Source organism: Panthera onca (assembly GCF_046562875.1).
Source record: "Panthera onca isolate mPanOnc1 chromosome E1 unlocalized genomic scaffold, mPanOnc1 haplotype 2 h2.Chr16_ul_7, whole genome shotgun sequence".
Lineage (NCBI taxonomy): Eukaryota > Metazoa > Chordata > Mammalia > Carnivora > Felidae > Panthera > Panthera onca.
In genome coordinates this window covers 954,974-968,183 of record NW_027675821.1, presented here as the reverse complement: position 1 = coordinate 968,183, position 13,210 = coordinate 954,974, and the positions used below count along the sequence as shown (strand labels likewise).

The window sequence follows — 13,210 nt, the reverse complement described above, 5'->3', positions numbered from 1 at the left end:
ATCACCCCGCTTGGAACCGTTCCTACCAACCCTGCCAAACCTGCTGGGCTGTGCCCCAGTCCTACTGTCCCCTCGGGGGACTCTGTTGGTGGCCAGCGGTTGGTGCCATATTCCATCACCTATCGCTAAGCCACCAGCATTTATTTGGGGGCATTTAAAGAGATTGTCAGGGGCGCCTGGGCGGCTCAGTCGGTTAAGCATCCGACTCTTGACTTCAGCTCAGGCTGTGATCTCACGGTCGTAAGATCGAGTCCCTCGCATCGGGTTCCACACTGAGCACACAGCCCGCTTGGGACTCTTTCTCTCCCTCTCTCTCTGCCCCTCCCCCCTTGCTCTCTTTCAAAATAAACAGACATTAAGAAAAGAGATTATCAAACCTTGTTAATTCAGGATTTCTTTTATTCACTACTGTATTTTGACTCTGACGTCCTTTTTCTAAAACCTGTCATTCATGTACTCAGAAAGCATAGATGACTTCATTATTTTTAATGTTTATCTATTTTTGAGAGACAGTGTGTGAGCTGGGGGGAGGGACAGAGAGAAAGGGAGACAGAGGATCTGAAGTGGGCTCTGTGCTGACAGCAGAGAGCCCAATGCAGGGCTCAAACTCCCACACCATGAGGTCATGACCTGAGCCAAAGTCGGATGCTCACTGGACTGAGCCACCCAGGCACCCCGACTCCTCCCAACATCCTAAATGTGACTGGTTAACGCCCTCCTCTGCAGAAGTGGAGGGATGTTTGCGTCTTCTGCACGTTGTGCTGCATTATCTCTTGGAATCGTGCAGCCCTGATCTGAGCTGGGTAGGAAAGCAGTGGTAGGTGTGGTGCTGCGCTGAACTGGAGAGAGCCCAGCCGCACGCATCCGACCCTCAGTGGGGTCAGCAGAGGCTAGTGGGGTACAGGTGAACAGTAAGTGCCCCCACCAATAAGTTTTCTGAAATAAAGGCCTGAGCAGGGCAGTCCTGGGTAATTACTGCTCTCACACATTCTTTACTCTAACCCTCCAGCATCTCCCTGCTAGCTCTCTGAGGGTGGGGACTTTTTTTTTTTTTTTTTTTTTTAAAGAAAACAAACAAAAAAACCCAATGGGAATTATCTACTAGCTTGTAAGGTTGAGGAACACCCTACTTCCAACTACACATTTTGTGTCTGAGTTTGAGCTCTTGGGAAGAAAGACAGGCCTCAGCCCTACAGTGGAGGTCGGCTCAGCGATCCAAATATTCTGGCAACCCCAAAGACCTCACAGAGGGGCCAGAGAGAGATGATCCTCTATGGGCAGGGGGTCAAGCGCGTTGTGAATAACTGGTATTTGGTGAGCCAGGGGAGAGAGCACCAGAATAGGCTGTTAATTAACTTAATAGTCTAAGCCCCTTGAAGATACGTTTTCCAGTTTCCAGAGACTGACCGTATCAGGGAAATGACGGAAAGACGCCCCGTTCACCCTACTTTGCCCATACTGTGTCTTGTGGAAATACTGGCTACCACGAGGGACTCTGGCTTCAGTCCTGCTTCTCTCGCCTGTGGCCCCTGTTGTCTGTAGATAAATATTTAACCGTTTACGTTTTAATTCCTTACCACGTGGCTAGAATTGGTTATGGATTTATACATTTTAATATGAGAAAAAAAGTATTTTACAAGCAATGCTGAGAAGCCAGTATCGGAAAGTAAACTTTGTAGGTGGCCTGAGGCAGGACGGCGTTCACTCTGTGACAATCTCACGTGCTGTCTCACTCTCGTCACCCAGCTCTTCAGTAGTGGAATCTGTGGTCCGAGTCTTCTCTGCTGTGGCTTTGCCAGCCTCCCTGGGAAAAGGAGGAGAATGCCAAGGCTTTGACTCTCGAAAGGAACAATTCAACTCTTCATAATTTCCTCATTTTAGAGAAAATCTTCCCCAATCACGTACCCTAGTTCCATGTTGAAAATCTCATCTTCATCAGAAGAATCCTTGTCGTGTAGCTTCTGTGCCATGTTTTTCTTGCGTGTGGCATTGAGAGGTCTGTACATGTCCCTAAGCCAAAGTGGCCGCCTTCTCCAGAAAAAGCCCTTCTAGAAACCAGAAAGGACAACGTTAGGTCTGTTTCCCCTGCCTTCTCCAGCCACGGTACTTTATCCTCCTCAGATTTACCTGATTGTCACTTTCCTCTGAGCATCTCTTACGCAGCAGAGATCCAAAGAAGCCCCTGGAAGGAAACACACACACAGACAATTGGTGATTCGTACCATTTTCCGTGCCTCTCACAATGTATTTCTCCAGTCTTATTAGCAAGCAAAATCAACACAGACCTGGGATCTCAGAAATAATTCCATACATGCTGGGCTTTCAGAATTTTCCTGTGTCTGTCCATAATGGCCCCACAGTGTCCCTGGGAGACCTTTGTATGTAACTTGACATGAAGTATAGGCAGGATTTTCACCCTGCTCACCTTCTGGCCCTTGGCCAAGTGCCCTTGTGCAGTCAACAAACTGGGTGACCACACGGCAGAAGCACCTAACTCTCTCCAGAAGCATTTTACATCAGTCCCCGCCAGGCTTAGCCTCACAGGCATCATTTGCTGGTGGGTGGGGAGGTGTTTCTATTTTCCTAGCTGCTTTACCTTACAAGATGAATCGCACCGAGTGAATGCCTGAGTCCAACCAGCAGTTATCTAGCTCACTGACTTTCACACTGCAGGCAGATGAGTGAGTGAGTCGTGAAATCACCTGAAAACACACGGCTAGCGCTAAAACACAAAATACTCTTTTTGAATACAAACGGAATAGGGGATACCTGGGTGGCTCAGTCAGGTGAGCAGCCCAAGTCTCGATTTTGCCTCAAGTGATGATCTCACAGATTGTGACATTGAGCCCTGTGTCTGGCTCTGTGCTGATAGTGTAGAACCTGCTTGGGATTCTCTCTCTCTCTCTCTCTCTGCTCCACCCTCCCCCCCAAATAAATAATAAACTTAAAAAAAACAGAACAGAAAGAATCAAGAGTGTATGGTAAGTTTGTTTTAGAAGGTACTTATGTCTATACGGTATGTGTGCACTGAGTTGTGACATAAAATGCAGTTCACAGCCCAAGAACAGTGTAGTCAGAGACGTGCCCAACTGGAAAGGAACCATCTTCTTTCTGGTTCTAGTGGTACTAGTGATACAACCGTCCGGCAAGACATCTTCCTTTTCTCCTTCTCCATCTCATTATTATAAAAGGAAGAGATAAATGATTATCTAAGGTCTCTCCCAGTTCAAATTCTATTGGGTCTGGATAAAGGGAATGGAGAGCGGGGCCTCGAAAACCAGAAGGAGGAAGAAGGAAGTTTTCCCCCTACTTTACGGGGGGGACTCATGTATTCTACCCTCCATCATGCTTGAAGACTAGCGCCTTCACCCCACGACTTTTGGCCCTCCCTATCCCTTCTCCAGAGCCTCTGAGAAGGTCTGTGGCCAGGCCTGATGCCCACCGCCAGCGGGAACGGGTCTGAACATTTCCACCCCCATCCCCCCACGATCTTTCTTTAAAGGTCTAGTGAGCAGGTGCTCTGTGCCAGTCCCATTCTAACTCGGGTTTGGCTGGGCAGCTAACTTTGCTGGATCCAGGCAAAGCATTAGGCCAAATATGTATTCTTTCTGCCTTTGGTGATTTCCTGGCTGTAAGACAAGGGGATTGAAATAGATGAGTTTGAAAATCTAGTTCTAAAATTCTACTTTAACGATTGCCAGACTAATATTTACCTTGAGCTTCCTTCTTTACCTTCCTTGGCTGCTGTTCTATGAGAATAAATCTGTTTTGGAAGAAAACATGATCACAGTTACCCATCACAATAACCACTCCCTCCACATCTTTATTCATTCCTTTGCATTTTAGGTCTTATCTACCCAGTGAGATGATAACTTTTCCTAGGACAGGAATTTGTTGAATAGTCCTTTGACTCTTCAATAACACCTAACTCGTGTGCAGCTGGTAATACATTTTACTGACTGCCTCAGATAACATTCAACAGGTAATTCCTAATAAAAATTCTTGGGAGGAGGAAAAGAAAAGTGTCTACCAGAAACCTAAACAGCAGCACTGTTTTAAAATCAAGGACAAGAGTAGGATGTCTGTTATCACTGCTGCTATTCATTGGTGTTGAGGGGGTCCTAACTGATGCACTGGGAAAAAATGGAGTCGTGGAAAGGAAGAACTAAGATGTATTTGCATACGAAATTACAGACAAACTAAAAGGCCCAAGAGAATCAACTAAAATTTTATTGGAAGAAACATGAGAATTCAGCAAGATGGCTAGATATATATAAAATCAAGAGATCAACATGTAAACCTCAATGACTTTCCTATGTTCCATAAACAATTAATCAAAAAACGGAAGAATTATCCCATTTACAATTATCAGTAAAAAGGCATAAAGTACCTAGGAATAAACTTAGCAAAGAATGGGTAAGACCTATGAGATGAAAACACTAAAGCTCTTCTGAAGGACATTAAGAAGAAACAAATACGTGATCTGAGACACCTTTTTCCTGGAATAGTGTAAAGATGTCAGTTCCCTTCAAATTAACCTACAAATTCGAGGCAATCCCATTCAAATCCCAAGACAGTTTTTTAAACAAAAACTGGCCAGCTGACATTTGGTAGAGAAAATGTGCAAGCATAGCTACAAAATGGATGAAAAAGAAGATCACAGAGCAGACGTTAAAATACGTTCTTACAGAGCAACTGCAGTTAAGTATGTAGCGTGATACTGATACAGGAAAAGAAAACCAGGTTGATAGAATAGAGTCCAGATAAAAATAGTATTTTGGATCCATGAAGAAAGAATGAACCATTCAATAAAAGATTTTAAAGTAACTGGATCTTTATGCAAGGGAAAAAAGTTAGATCCCCTACCTCGACCGTACCAAAACACCAGACAGATTCCATACAGATTAAAAATAAATAAATCACAACAAATATTATAAGAGTACAGAAGAAAATATCAGAGACTATTTTTATACCATGAGGCGAAAAGGCCTTGTTAACGAGGCCCATGTCCCATAAGCCATGAGGCAGATATGGTGACGGACTGTCCACACCTCCTGTTCATCGTAGTCCTTGCCCCCTTGATCCCCTGGATTGTTTGTCCTCTTCCTGTTGATTTATAAAACTCTCTTCATATGAAATATATTAATCCTTTCAAGGGCTTTCACTGAATTTCAATGTTTCAAATATTTGTCAGTGTTTTTATCGTGAAGGAGACGGAACAGTGGGATAGGAGCACAGGCTGGCTGCAGGCACAGCTGGGTTCTGCTTTGGATTTTGCCACAGTGGCCTTAAGCTGATCCCCTTCTATGTAGGAAAGAAGGATGGTGATATCATCCTCACAGGACTGTGGGGATTAAATCAGATGTCTGGTTTATTCCAAGCAGAAATCAGACAAGACGATCAAATCTATCAAATGTTTCTGCATGTGGTATCAGGTCACAAAGCTTTTTCTCACCACAAGATTATAAAAGTATTGATTCTATTTTCTTCTAGTACTTTGATGGGTTCTTGTTTCTCTTTTTTTACATGTACTGAAATATGTTTTTTTAAGGTGAGAAATAGGGATCTGTTGTTATTTTCCTCCCAAATAATTAAGCAGTTGTTCTATTACCATTTATTTATTTTCTTCCACTGATTTGAATACTAAAAGGTAACATTTCAATGTTTATTTATTTATTTTTGAGAGCGACAGAGAGAGAGAGTAAGAGTGAGAGAGGGGCAAAGAGAGAGAGACACACACACAGAATCCAGAGCAGGCTCCAGGTTCTGAGCTGTCAGCACAGAGCCCAACACAGGGCTCGAACTCCTGAACCATGAAATTATGACCTGAGCCAAAGTAGGACGCTTAACCAACTGAGCCACCCAGGCGCCTCTAAAAGGTAACATTTTAAAAGTCCTCGTCACCCACGGATCTGTCTATTGCTGGACTCTGTAGGCTACTTCACATAAATATTACGTTGCATTATTCCTCATTGTGAAATTGACACAATGCCTCATCTCTTCCTTTGAACATCATTATTGTCCACTACAGGAAAAAAACTGCATGGTCTCTGACCTCAAAAAGTGTATCATCTAAGTAGGGAGAGGAAATAATGAAACCACATAAAAAAATATAAACACAAGGTTAAACCACATAGGAATTTAAAACAGCAATAGGAGTTTATAGAACTTCCCAAAAGCAAAAGGCTGCAGGCCACCTCAAGATGCAGAGTACTGACTGGACAATGGCCAATGATTTCTCTTCCCAGAGGTCATGGTAAGTTGACCCCATGCTAGTTCCTAGGCTCTTAGGCTGAGAAATCAGACTCTGATCTCATCAAGAGAGAACACACTTCTTTCTGCATGGAGGCAATATCACCTTACCAATGTCACAGGATTGATCAAAATCAGAATGTCAGGTCATGACTTGACAATAAGGAAAACATCCATTCCACAGATAGGGCATCTGTGTCCACATGATTGGGCATCACCTCCTGTGGAGACAGGCCTCTGTGGCACACTGAAGTATAATCAGAAGGCTATTTGGTGAGAAGAGAAGTGGAAGAAAAGTAATTAGCTGAATCCAGTGTTTCATGGAAAGGACGGAGGTAGCTAGATCCATCCATCTGCCCCGCGGGCACAGCCCGGCTGGTGGGCCTGACTCTCATCTGCTGCCTGAGGTGCCATCTCTACTCTTAGGCAAGGCTAGGTGGGCACTGCCCATGTTGGTCTCTTCCTCACCATTTCTATGCTTTTACTACTGACCAACCCTCCAGAAGACAGACATGTTTCTCCTTAGCAGTTAATACATCCAGTCAGGTTTTACTCAAATCTGATAGACCAGGAAGCCTTACATATCTCTGCTCTGATCCATGACCTTGATATTTCTCTCTTGAGGAGCTGCCTTTTAACAAACTGTTTAGCATATTTTTGTTATCAGGGGAGGGGAATGCGTCACTGTAGACCCTAAGAAATGGTGACAATCTCACAGAAGGACTAGGTCCAGGAGTATTACAGTATTCGGGGAAGGCTTTGTGAAGAAAGATGAACTCGAGTTGGCTTTTGAAGGCTCACGGGACTTCCACCAGCAGAGTGAAATAAAGGAATTTCAAGTGGGCAAAGTCACCAACAAAAGTAGGAATGGGCATGGTCTGACTAGGGGATGGTGAGGGGCTGTTTTGGCTGAAATGGAGGGTTGCCATGACAGATGGCAATATATATATATCTATATATAGATAGATAGATAGATAGATAGATAGATATAGATATAGATATATAATAAGCATATGTATATTTGAATAAATATATTGAATATATATTCAATTCATACATAATTGAATAAAAGGTAAACAGGCAAGCTCCAGGAATAGGCAACTGTAATTATGACACGCTCTGAGTAGCCTGATGCAGGATTTTAGCTGCAGGGTTTTAACTGAACCTGTTTACACAATGCCTTGCGAAGTGGGGGAGAGAGCTGTAGGCACATCTAATTAATCAACAAGATGACACTTTTATCTCTAAGCCATGCCCTTTCTTCCAAGATGACTGATAGCTCCATGAAGGTGAAGACTATTTCTCTCTCATCATTTTAGCCAACGAGGAAAGAAATCAGTGGTAGTAGGAGGATGACTGGTGAGTGCATCGAATCGACATCATTTTTTTGAGTTGAAGAAATTTTACTATCATGTCAACTGTGGCCTTCTTAGACCTAATGTCTCAGAACAAGCTAATGGCTTGTTATCTTGGTTACAATCCACAGATGTCTCCCGGCAGTGGGGTTCCTTTTAAAATCCCTGGAATATACTTTGCAATAAAAGGACAAAGCATATCTCAGTCCTCCAGACTGAAGAGGGATATCAAGTCGTGATAGGTGGGAAAGTGGCTTTGATTTTCAGTTTGTGGGTTCTGAATCTATTATAAAGAAGGAATATAGTCTGGGAATCTGAACTAATTGTTGTCCTTACCTCAATGAGACAGAACACTATGATCAAAATCATCACTACTACAGTCACAGATATTGCCAAGATGAGTTTGTTGTTATAGCCATAGCCTGGAACTTCTTTTGTGAGCTAAAAAAAAGGGAAAGAACAATTTTTTTAGAAAACAGAGATAGGATGAAAGTTAACTATTCTTTAACGACTCTAAAACCCCATTCTTTCCGATGAATCGCTTATAGGTTCTTAAGGAATATACCAAATCTAATGTGATATGTAATCTTAATCATTAGCATTTTCTTCAAGACTTGATGTATCTTGTATGTTAGGTCCTCTTTTTGTCTCCTCTGGGAACAGCGGCACTGTTTCCTAAATGAGCAAAGTGGCAGATCACTGCCTTAGCCAAAATTATGTGGCCAAGACAAGACCCGGACTAGGAGCCCCTGGTCCTTGTGCTTGGGTCCATGTCCTAAACCACCTAAATGTCGAGACCCCACATTTGGGGATTTATCCTCACCTCCCTTGACTCCTGCCCTCTCTGTTCACTCTGGACTTCTGTGCTCTCATTGATATAATTCTCATTTTTCCATTGGTCCGTATCCCACTCTGCCTTGGACACCTTTACTTCTTGCTGCTCGCTGAGAAGCTTCATCAGGAGGCCTGTTCTGGAGATGAGCTTGGCACAGGCCAGCTGCACCTGGGTCTCAGAGCAGTCCATTTTCAAAGTCCGGATAACATGAGAAATGAGCCTTCTCACGTCATTGCTGGGGATGAGGGACTGTAGCTGCTGGTTTAACTGAATTTCAAACAGATCACCTGGGGACGAGAGCTTTGACACAGTGAAGCCTGTGGCTTTTGGGGGCAAGCCAGTGCCCGCATTGTGGTATTCCCGTTGTGTATCATTGGTTTGTTTAATGGTCGGCATAGAGTTGTCTGCAGTAACAGTAGAATTAGCAGTGGAAAGATTCTTACGGTCTGTGAATTCAGGGAGGGTTTGTTCTGGCACAGTAGTGTTTCCTGTAGAAATATTTTCTTCAGAAACATTTTGGGCAGTAGTGTTCTCTACAGTAGTGTTTTCTCTGTAAGTTCCTGAAGGAGCAAATAATTCTGGAAAAGGATTTTTCTGAGGACTCAGTTCTCCCGGAGATGAAAAATCCTCTCGTGAAGGGGAATTTATGAGGCTCCTGACTGCAGAGGATGGAGGCCTCTTTGCAAGCAGCTGTCTATTACTGAGTGAACTTTCCTTTCTGGACTTTCGATTCAGTTTGGCCTTGGGTGTTCTGTGGACCACACGGGAGCGACTTTTATGAAAGCGGTGTGTCTTTCTGGGGAGTGAGGCTGGTCTGAAAGGCTTCATATTTCTAACTCTAGCATTTGCATCTTCTAAAACAAAAATGGTGTACGTTAAGTCTTTTGATTCTTTTTTCACGTCAGGTGGGGATTTTGGAGCGGGGGTGGCAGAAGGCCTGCCCAAAGAGTATTGCTTCAGGAAAGAAGAGACCGCTGCCTTGTGCTCATCTACGAACGAAGGCTCTGTATTGAAGGAGCTTCCCACTAATTTGCTGGGCCTGTGCGCCACGGGAAGCTCCCCTGGGGATGGTCTCCTGAGCCTTCTTTCCTTGGGAGCGGGGGTGGCAGAAGGCCTGTCCAAAAAGTATTGCTTCATGAGAGAAGAGACCGCTGCCTTGTGCTCATCTATGAACGAAGGCTCTGTATTGAAGGAGCTTCCCACTGATTTGCTGGGCCTGTGCGCCACGGGAAGCTCCCCCGGGGATGGTGTCCTGAGCCTTCTTTCCTTGGCCATGTTCTCCACAGATGGCTGGGCGCTCTGTTTCCTCTGGATGTTCTGACGTCTCAGTTCTTTTAAGTGCCTTTTCCGTATGCCCTTTGGGCCCTTGATGACCTTGTTCACTCTCAGGAACTTTTTCCCCACACTCTCAACCTCGTCTAGGCTCTTCTCCTGCGGTTGGGCAGTTTCCAATTTCTTTGGAAAGATTTGACGTTTAAACTTGGGACCTAAAAGGCTGGAATGTATAAGCATGGCCATTTTTTCTTTCTTTTTCACGTCATCAATTTTTTCCTGAATTTCTGCATCTACCAAATTTTCCAGAAAGTAGAGTTTTCTCAGTTTATTCTTGTAAGTTGAATTGTTGGATCCAGGTTTAAGAGAAGGGTCCCCTGTGTCGTTCATCGAGTGACCCACGGGCTTGTCTCCCTCTTGCACATTTGAAAACAGAAGTTTAATGAACGGTAACAGCGTCGATTCTACGTCTTCTAGATTGCCCTCCGAGAAATAAGGCAATATGTAATTCAGTGCACTAATGACATCACTTTCGTCATTGAAGTCTAGCTGCTCGTTCATAAAGGCTGACAAACTGACACGATCTATGTCTGAGGACGCCTTCTCTGGCTCAATAGTCAGCTCCGTGCTGGCGCTCTTCTTTCGAGCTGTCAATACCTTCATGAATGATCCCTCTGCCTTCCTTAGGTATACTTCCTGATCTGTCGAAGAAGAAGAAGAGATGAGTTCTGATAATGGAAGACTGACAGCACAGCTCTTTGTCAATGCACAGTCATACGTCCCAGTCAAGCAAATTAAGAATCAGCAAATACTCGAGCGCCATTTAGAGAGGAGACGAACTCAAACTTGGACCCACGATTGGCAACAACAAAAGGACAAAAAGATGTGTTTTGAAAAAGTAGCTATTTCCTCAGAACATTCCACAGTGTGAATAAGTATATTTAGAGTTATTCCATTGGTCCCTAAGGGCCGATTGCCCAGGCCTCAAGAAAAGCCAAGGCCGGAAGATACTCGGCTAAACTGTGTGCAGCTCTAGTGCGACTCCTGGCATTCACATACCCCACCCTGTCCTGCTTCGGGGGCAGAGGGAGCGCGAGTCTTCCTCCTTCTACGTCTTCAGTGGGCTTGAGTTCTTGCTACCATCACATATGCACGGGACAACACCCGTCACCAGCAGGCCCTCATCTGGACACGCCCTCTCCGCCCACCCACCAATTCCTTCGCTTGGTCCCTGCTCCCATATATCGCACCTCCCGTAACATAAGCTCTAGACAGAAAAAACTAAACACAAGACCCGCTAAGTCCACCCTGGTTCTTTGCTTAAATTTGGGCAGAGATGTGGGGTATAGGTTAAGAGATTTTCCAGCTATGAGAGAGATGCCACTGTGGGGCATTCAAAAAAATCAACGGAATGATACTTGAGGTTTTAAAATGCAGAAGGGATAAAGAAACTTTGGTCAAATGCCTACTTTGCTTTCATTTCCTTTCATTTCCAGATTTCTAGCTTTACTGAGGGAACCATCCAGAGCTTCCAACTACATGAAGGTCAAGCGTACAGCTTGTGTACACTGAACAGCACTGTGCAGCTGGGTTTTTCCAGAAGAATTAAAAGTATTTTTAGTGGTGCTGGTGAGAATCGGAGGAGGAGGTGATAAAGGTCACGAGAGAGGAGGAGCAGCGGGCTGGCGGAGCGCCCAAAACGGGAGAGGAGACTCGAGTGCTAGGCTAAGGCACCTCTGATCTCATTTTTCCTCGCCTGTCAAAGGAGATAAAAAAAAAAAATGCCTATTCTGCCCACCTCTAAGGGAGAAGGGAGTAAGATAATTGGTAAAACATTGTTTTGGAAAACAAGCAACACCACTTATAGAAGTAGCAAAGTGTAATTTATGCTGTGCCCTAGACCATTGACAGGGACCCATATTCAAGCTATCCAGGTGCAAAAGCACATTTTGGAAGTCACCAAGTTAGTGCCAATAAAACCTAAGAACAGAAAAATACCTAAAAGCACCTGTGTTTTGGATAGAAAAGCTTAAGATTCAGAACAAGAGTTGGACAGCCCAAGAATAGAAGAGCCCTCTCATCTGTTAGAACGGTTGGGTAGCAGCTTCTGGTTAGGGCACAGAAACACAGAGGCTCCAAATAAAACTTTTTCAGAAATCAGCATCACTTGTACTCTTACACACTTATAAAAACAACAAAATAAACAAAAAGGTATCTCCACCTGTCCTATAAGACAAAGGGCACCTGAGACCTAACGCACGTAAAATCAGCTTATAAGCTGTGATGCACTATGTGAACAGGTTTTCATTTGGGGGTGGGTAGTTGACTTAATAATGTAACTGAGAATCTGACTTTTAACAAAGGAATAGTTCTTAGAAATTTAGGGATCTGAACTCTGAATGAGTAAAAATAATGCAATGACATCATTAGTTTAAAAATTTACCATTGTTAGGGTGCCTGGGTGGCCCAGTCAGTTAAGCATCCGACTTTGGCTCAGGTCATGATATCACAGTTCAGCCCCGCATGGGGCTTGCTGCTGTCAGTGTAGAGCCTGCTTCGGATTCTCTGTCCCCCTCACTCACTCTCTGCCCCCTCCCAGCTCACGCACGTGCATGCTCTCTCTCTCAAAAATGAATAAACATTAAAAAAAATTATCATTGTTGATTAAAAATAAAAGTTAAACCACAAATAAAATAAAAATTTACAAATTTATCATCAGGCAATTAGGACTTACCACAACGTGTGCCATTTGTCAGACATGCACTGTCACAATGTAGCTTGACTGTCTTACAGACAACCTCAATAGTATTTTTAAATTGGCAGAGACAGCAGGCCATACGGCTAGGTAAAATCCTATAAATGGAAACACAGACAATTAAATTAGTGGTAAAGGAGTTACTCGAGCAGGTAGAAGAGGCGGGCCAAAGTCATCACAGGGCTGTGCAAAAAGGAATTCTTGAGGCACATGGCCTGGATGGTTGGGTAGGGACCAGTTGGCCAACTGCTGCTCTTGAATATTATAAATACACAGATAGAAGGACAGAGGTGCCCAACGGAAAGGTAAGGATGACATGGGGTATGGTACCCTTAGAATGAGATAGAGATTAGAACTGGGTGACACTGATCAGTAGTTTAATACACAGGTAACTCCTTCCAAGCCAAAAGTCTCACTTCGGGTTGAGAGCACACAGAAAGAGGGTAGACTTCTAAGAGTTTGAATAAATCTGAAATATGGCCCATACTGAGGATAAAAAGCAATCAACTTTGGCTCAGGTCATAATCTCGTGGTTCATGGGTTTGAGCCCCACATCAGGCTCTGTGCTGAGAGCTCGGAGTCTGGAACCTGCTTCAGATTTAACTTCCTCTCTCTCTACCCCTTCCCTGATCACTCTCTGTGTCTTAAAAATAAACAAATGTTAAATTTTTTTTTTAAAAAAGCAATCAATCAAAAACTAATCCATAATCTACACAAATGCTACAATTAGCAGACAAGGGC

General features: G+C 43.8%; 1 protein-coding gene across 1 annotated transcript in view; it reads right to left on the bottom strand.

The window, feature by feature from the left end:
• Positions 1–378: 378 nt before the first annotated feature.
• The window catches only part of LOC144615175 (uncharacterized), a 51,696-nt gene continuing 38,864 nt past the window's right edge, over positions 379–13,210 (bottom strand). The window contains exons 8-16 of the mRNA XM_081794855.1: positions 12,449–12,567; positions 10,138–10,415; positions 9,670–9,870; positions 8,431–9,498; positions 7,944–8,048; positions 3,714–3,763; positions 2,128–2,182; positions 1,906–2,048; positions 379–1,804 (exon numbers count right to left, since the gene is read on the bottom strand). Coding sequence (XP_081650981.1) covers positions 1,702–1,804; positions 1,906–2,048; positions 2,128–2,182; positions 3,714–3,763; positions 7,944–8,048; positions 8,431–9,498; positions 9,670–9,870; positions 10,138–10,415; positions 12,449–12,567 — 2,122 coding nt within the window. The 3' untranslated portion in view covers positions 379–1,701. The remainder of the gene's footprint in view (positions 1,805–1,905; positions 2,049–2,127; positions 2,183–3,713; positions 3,764–7,943; positions 8,049–8,430; positions 9,499–9,669; positions 9,871–10,137; positions 10,416–12,448; positions 12,568–13,210) is intronic.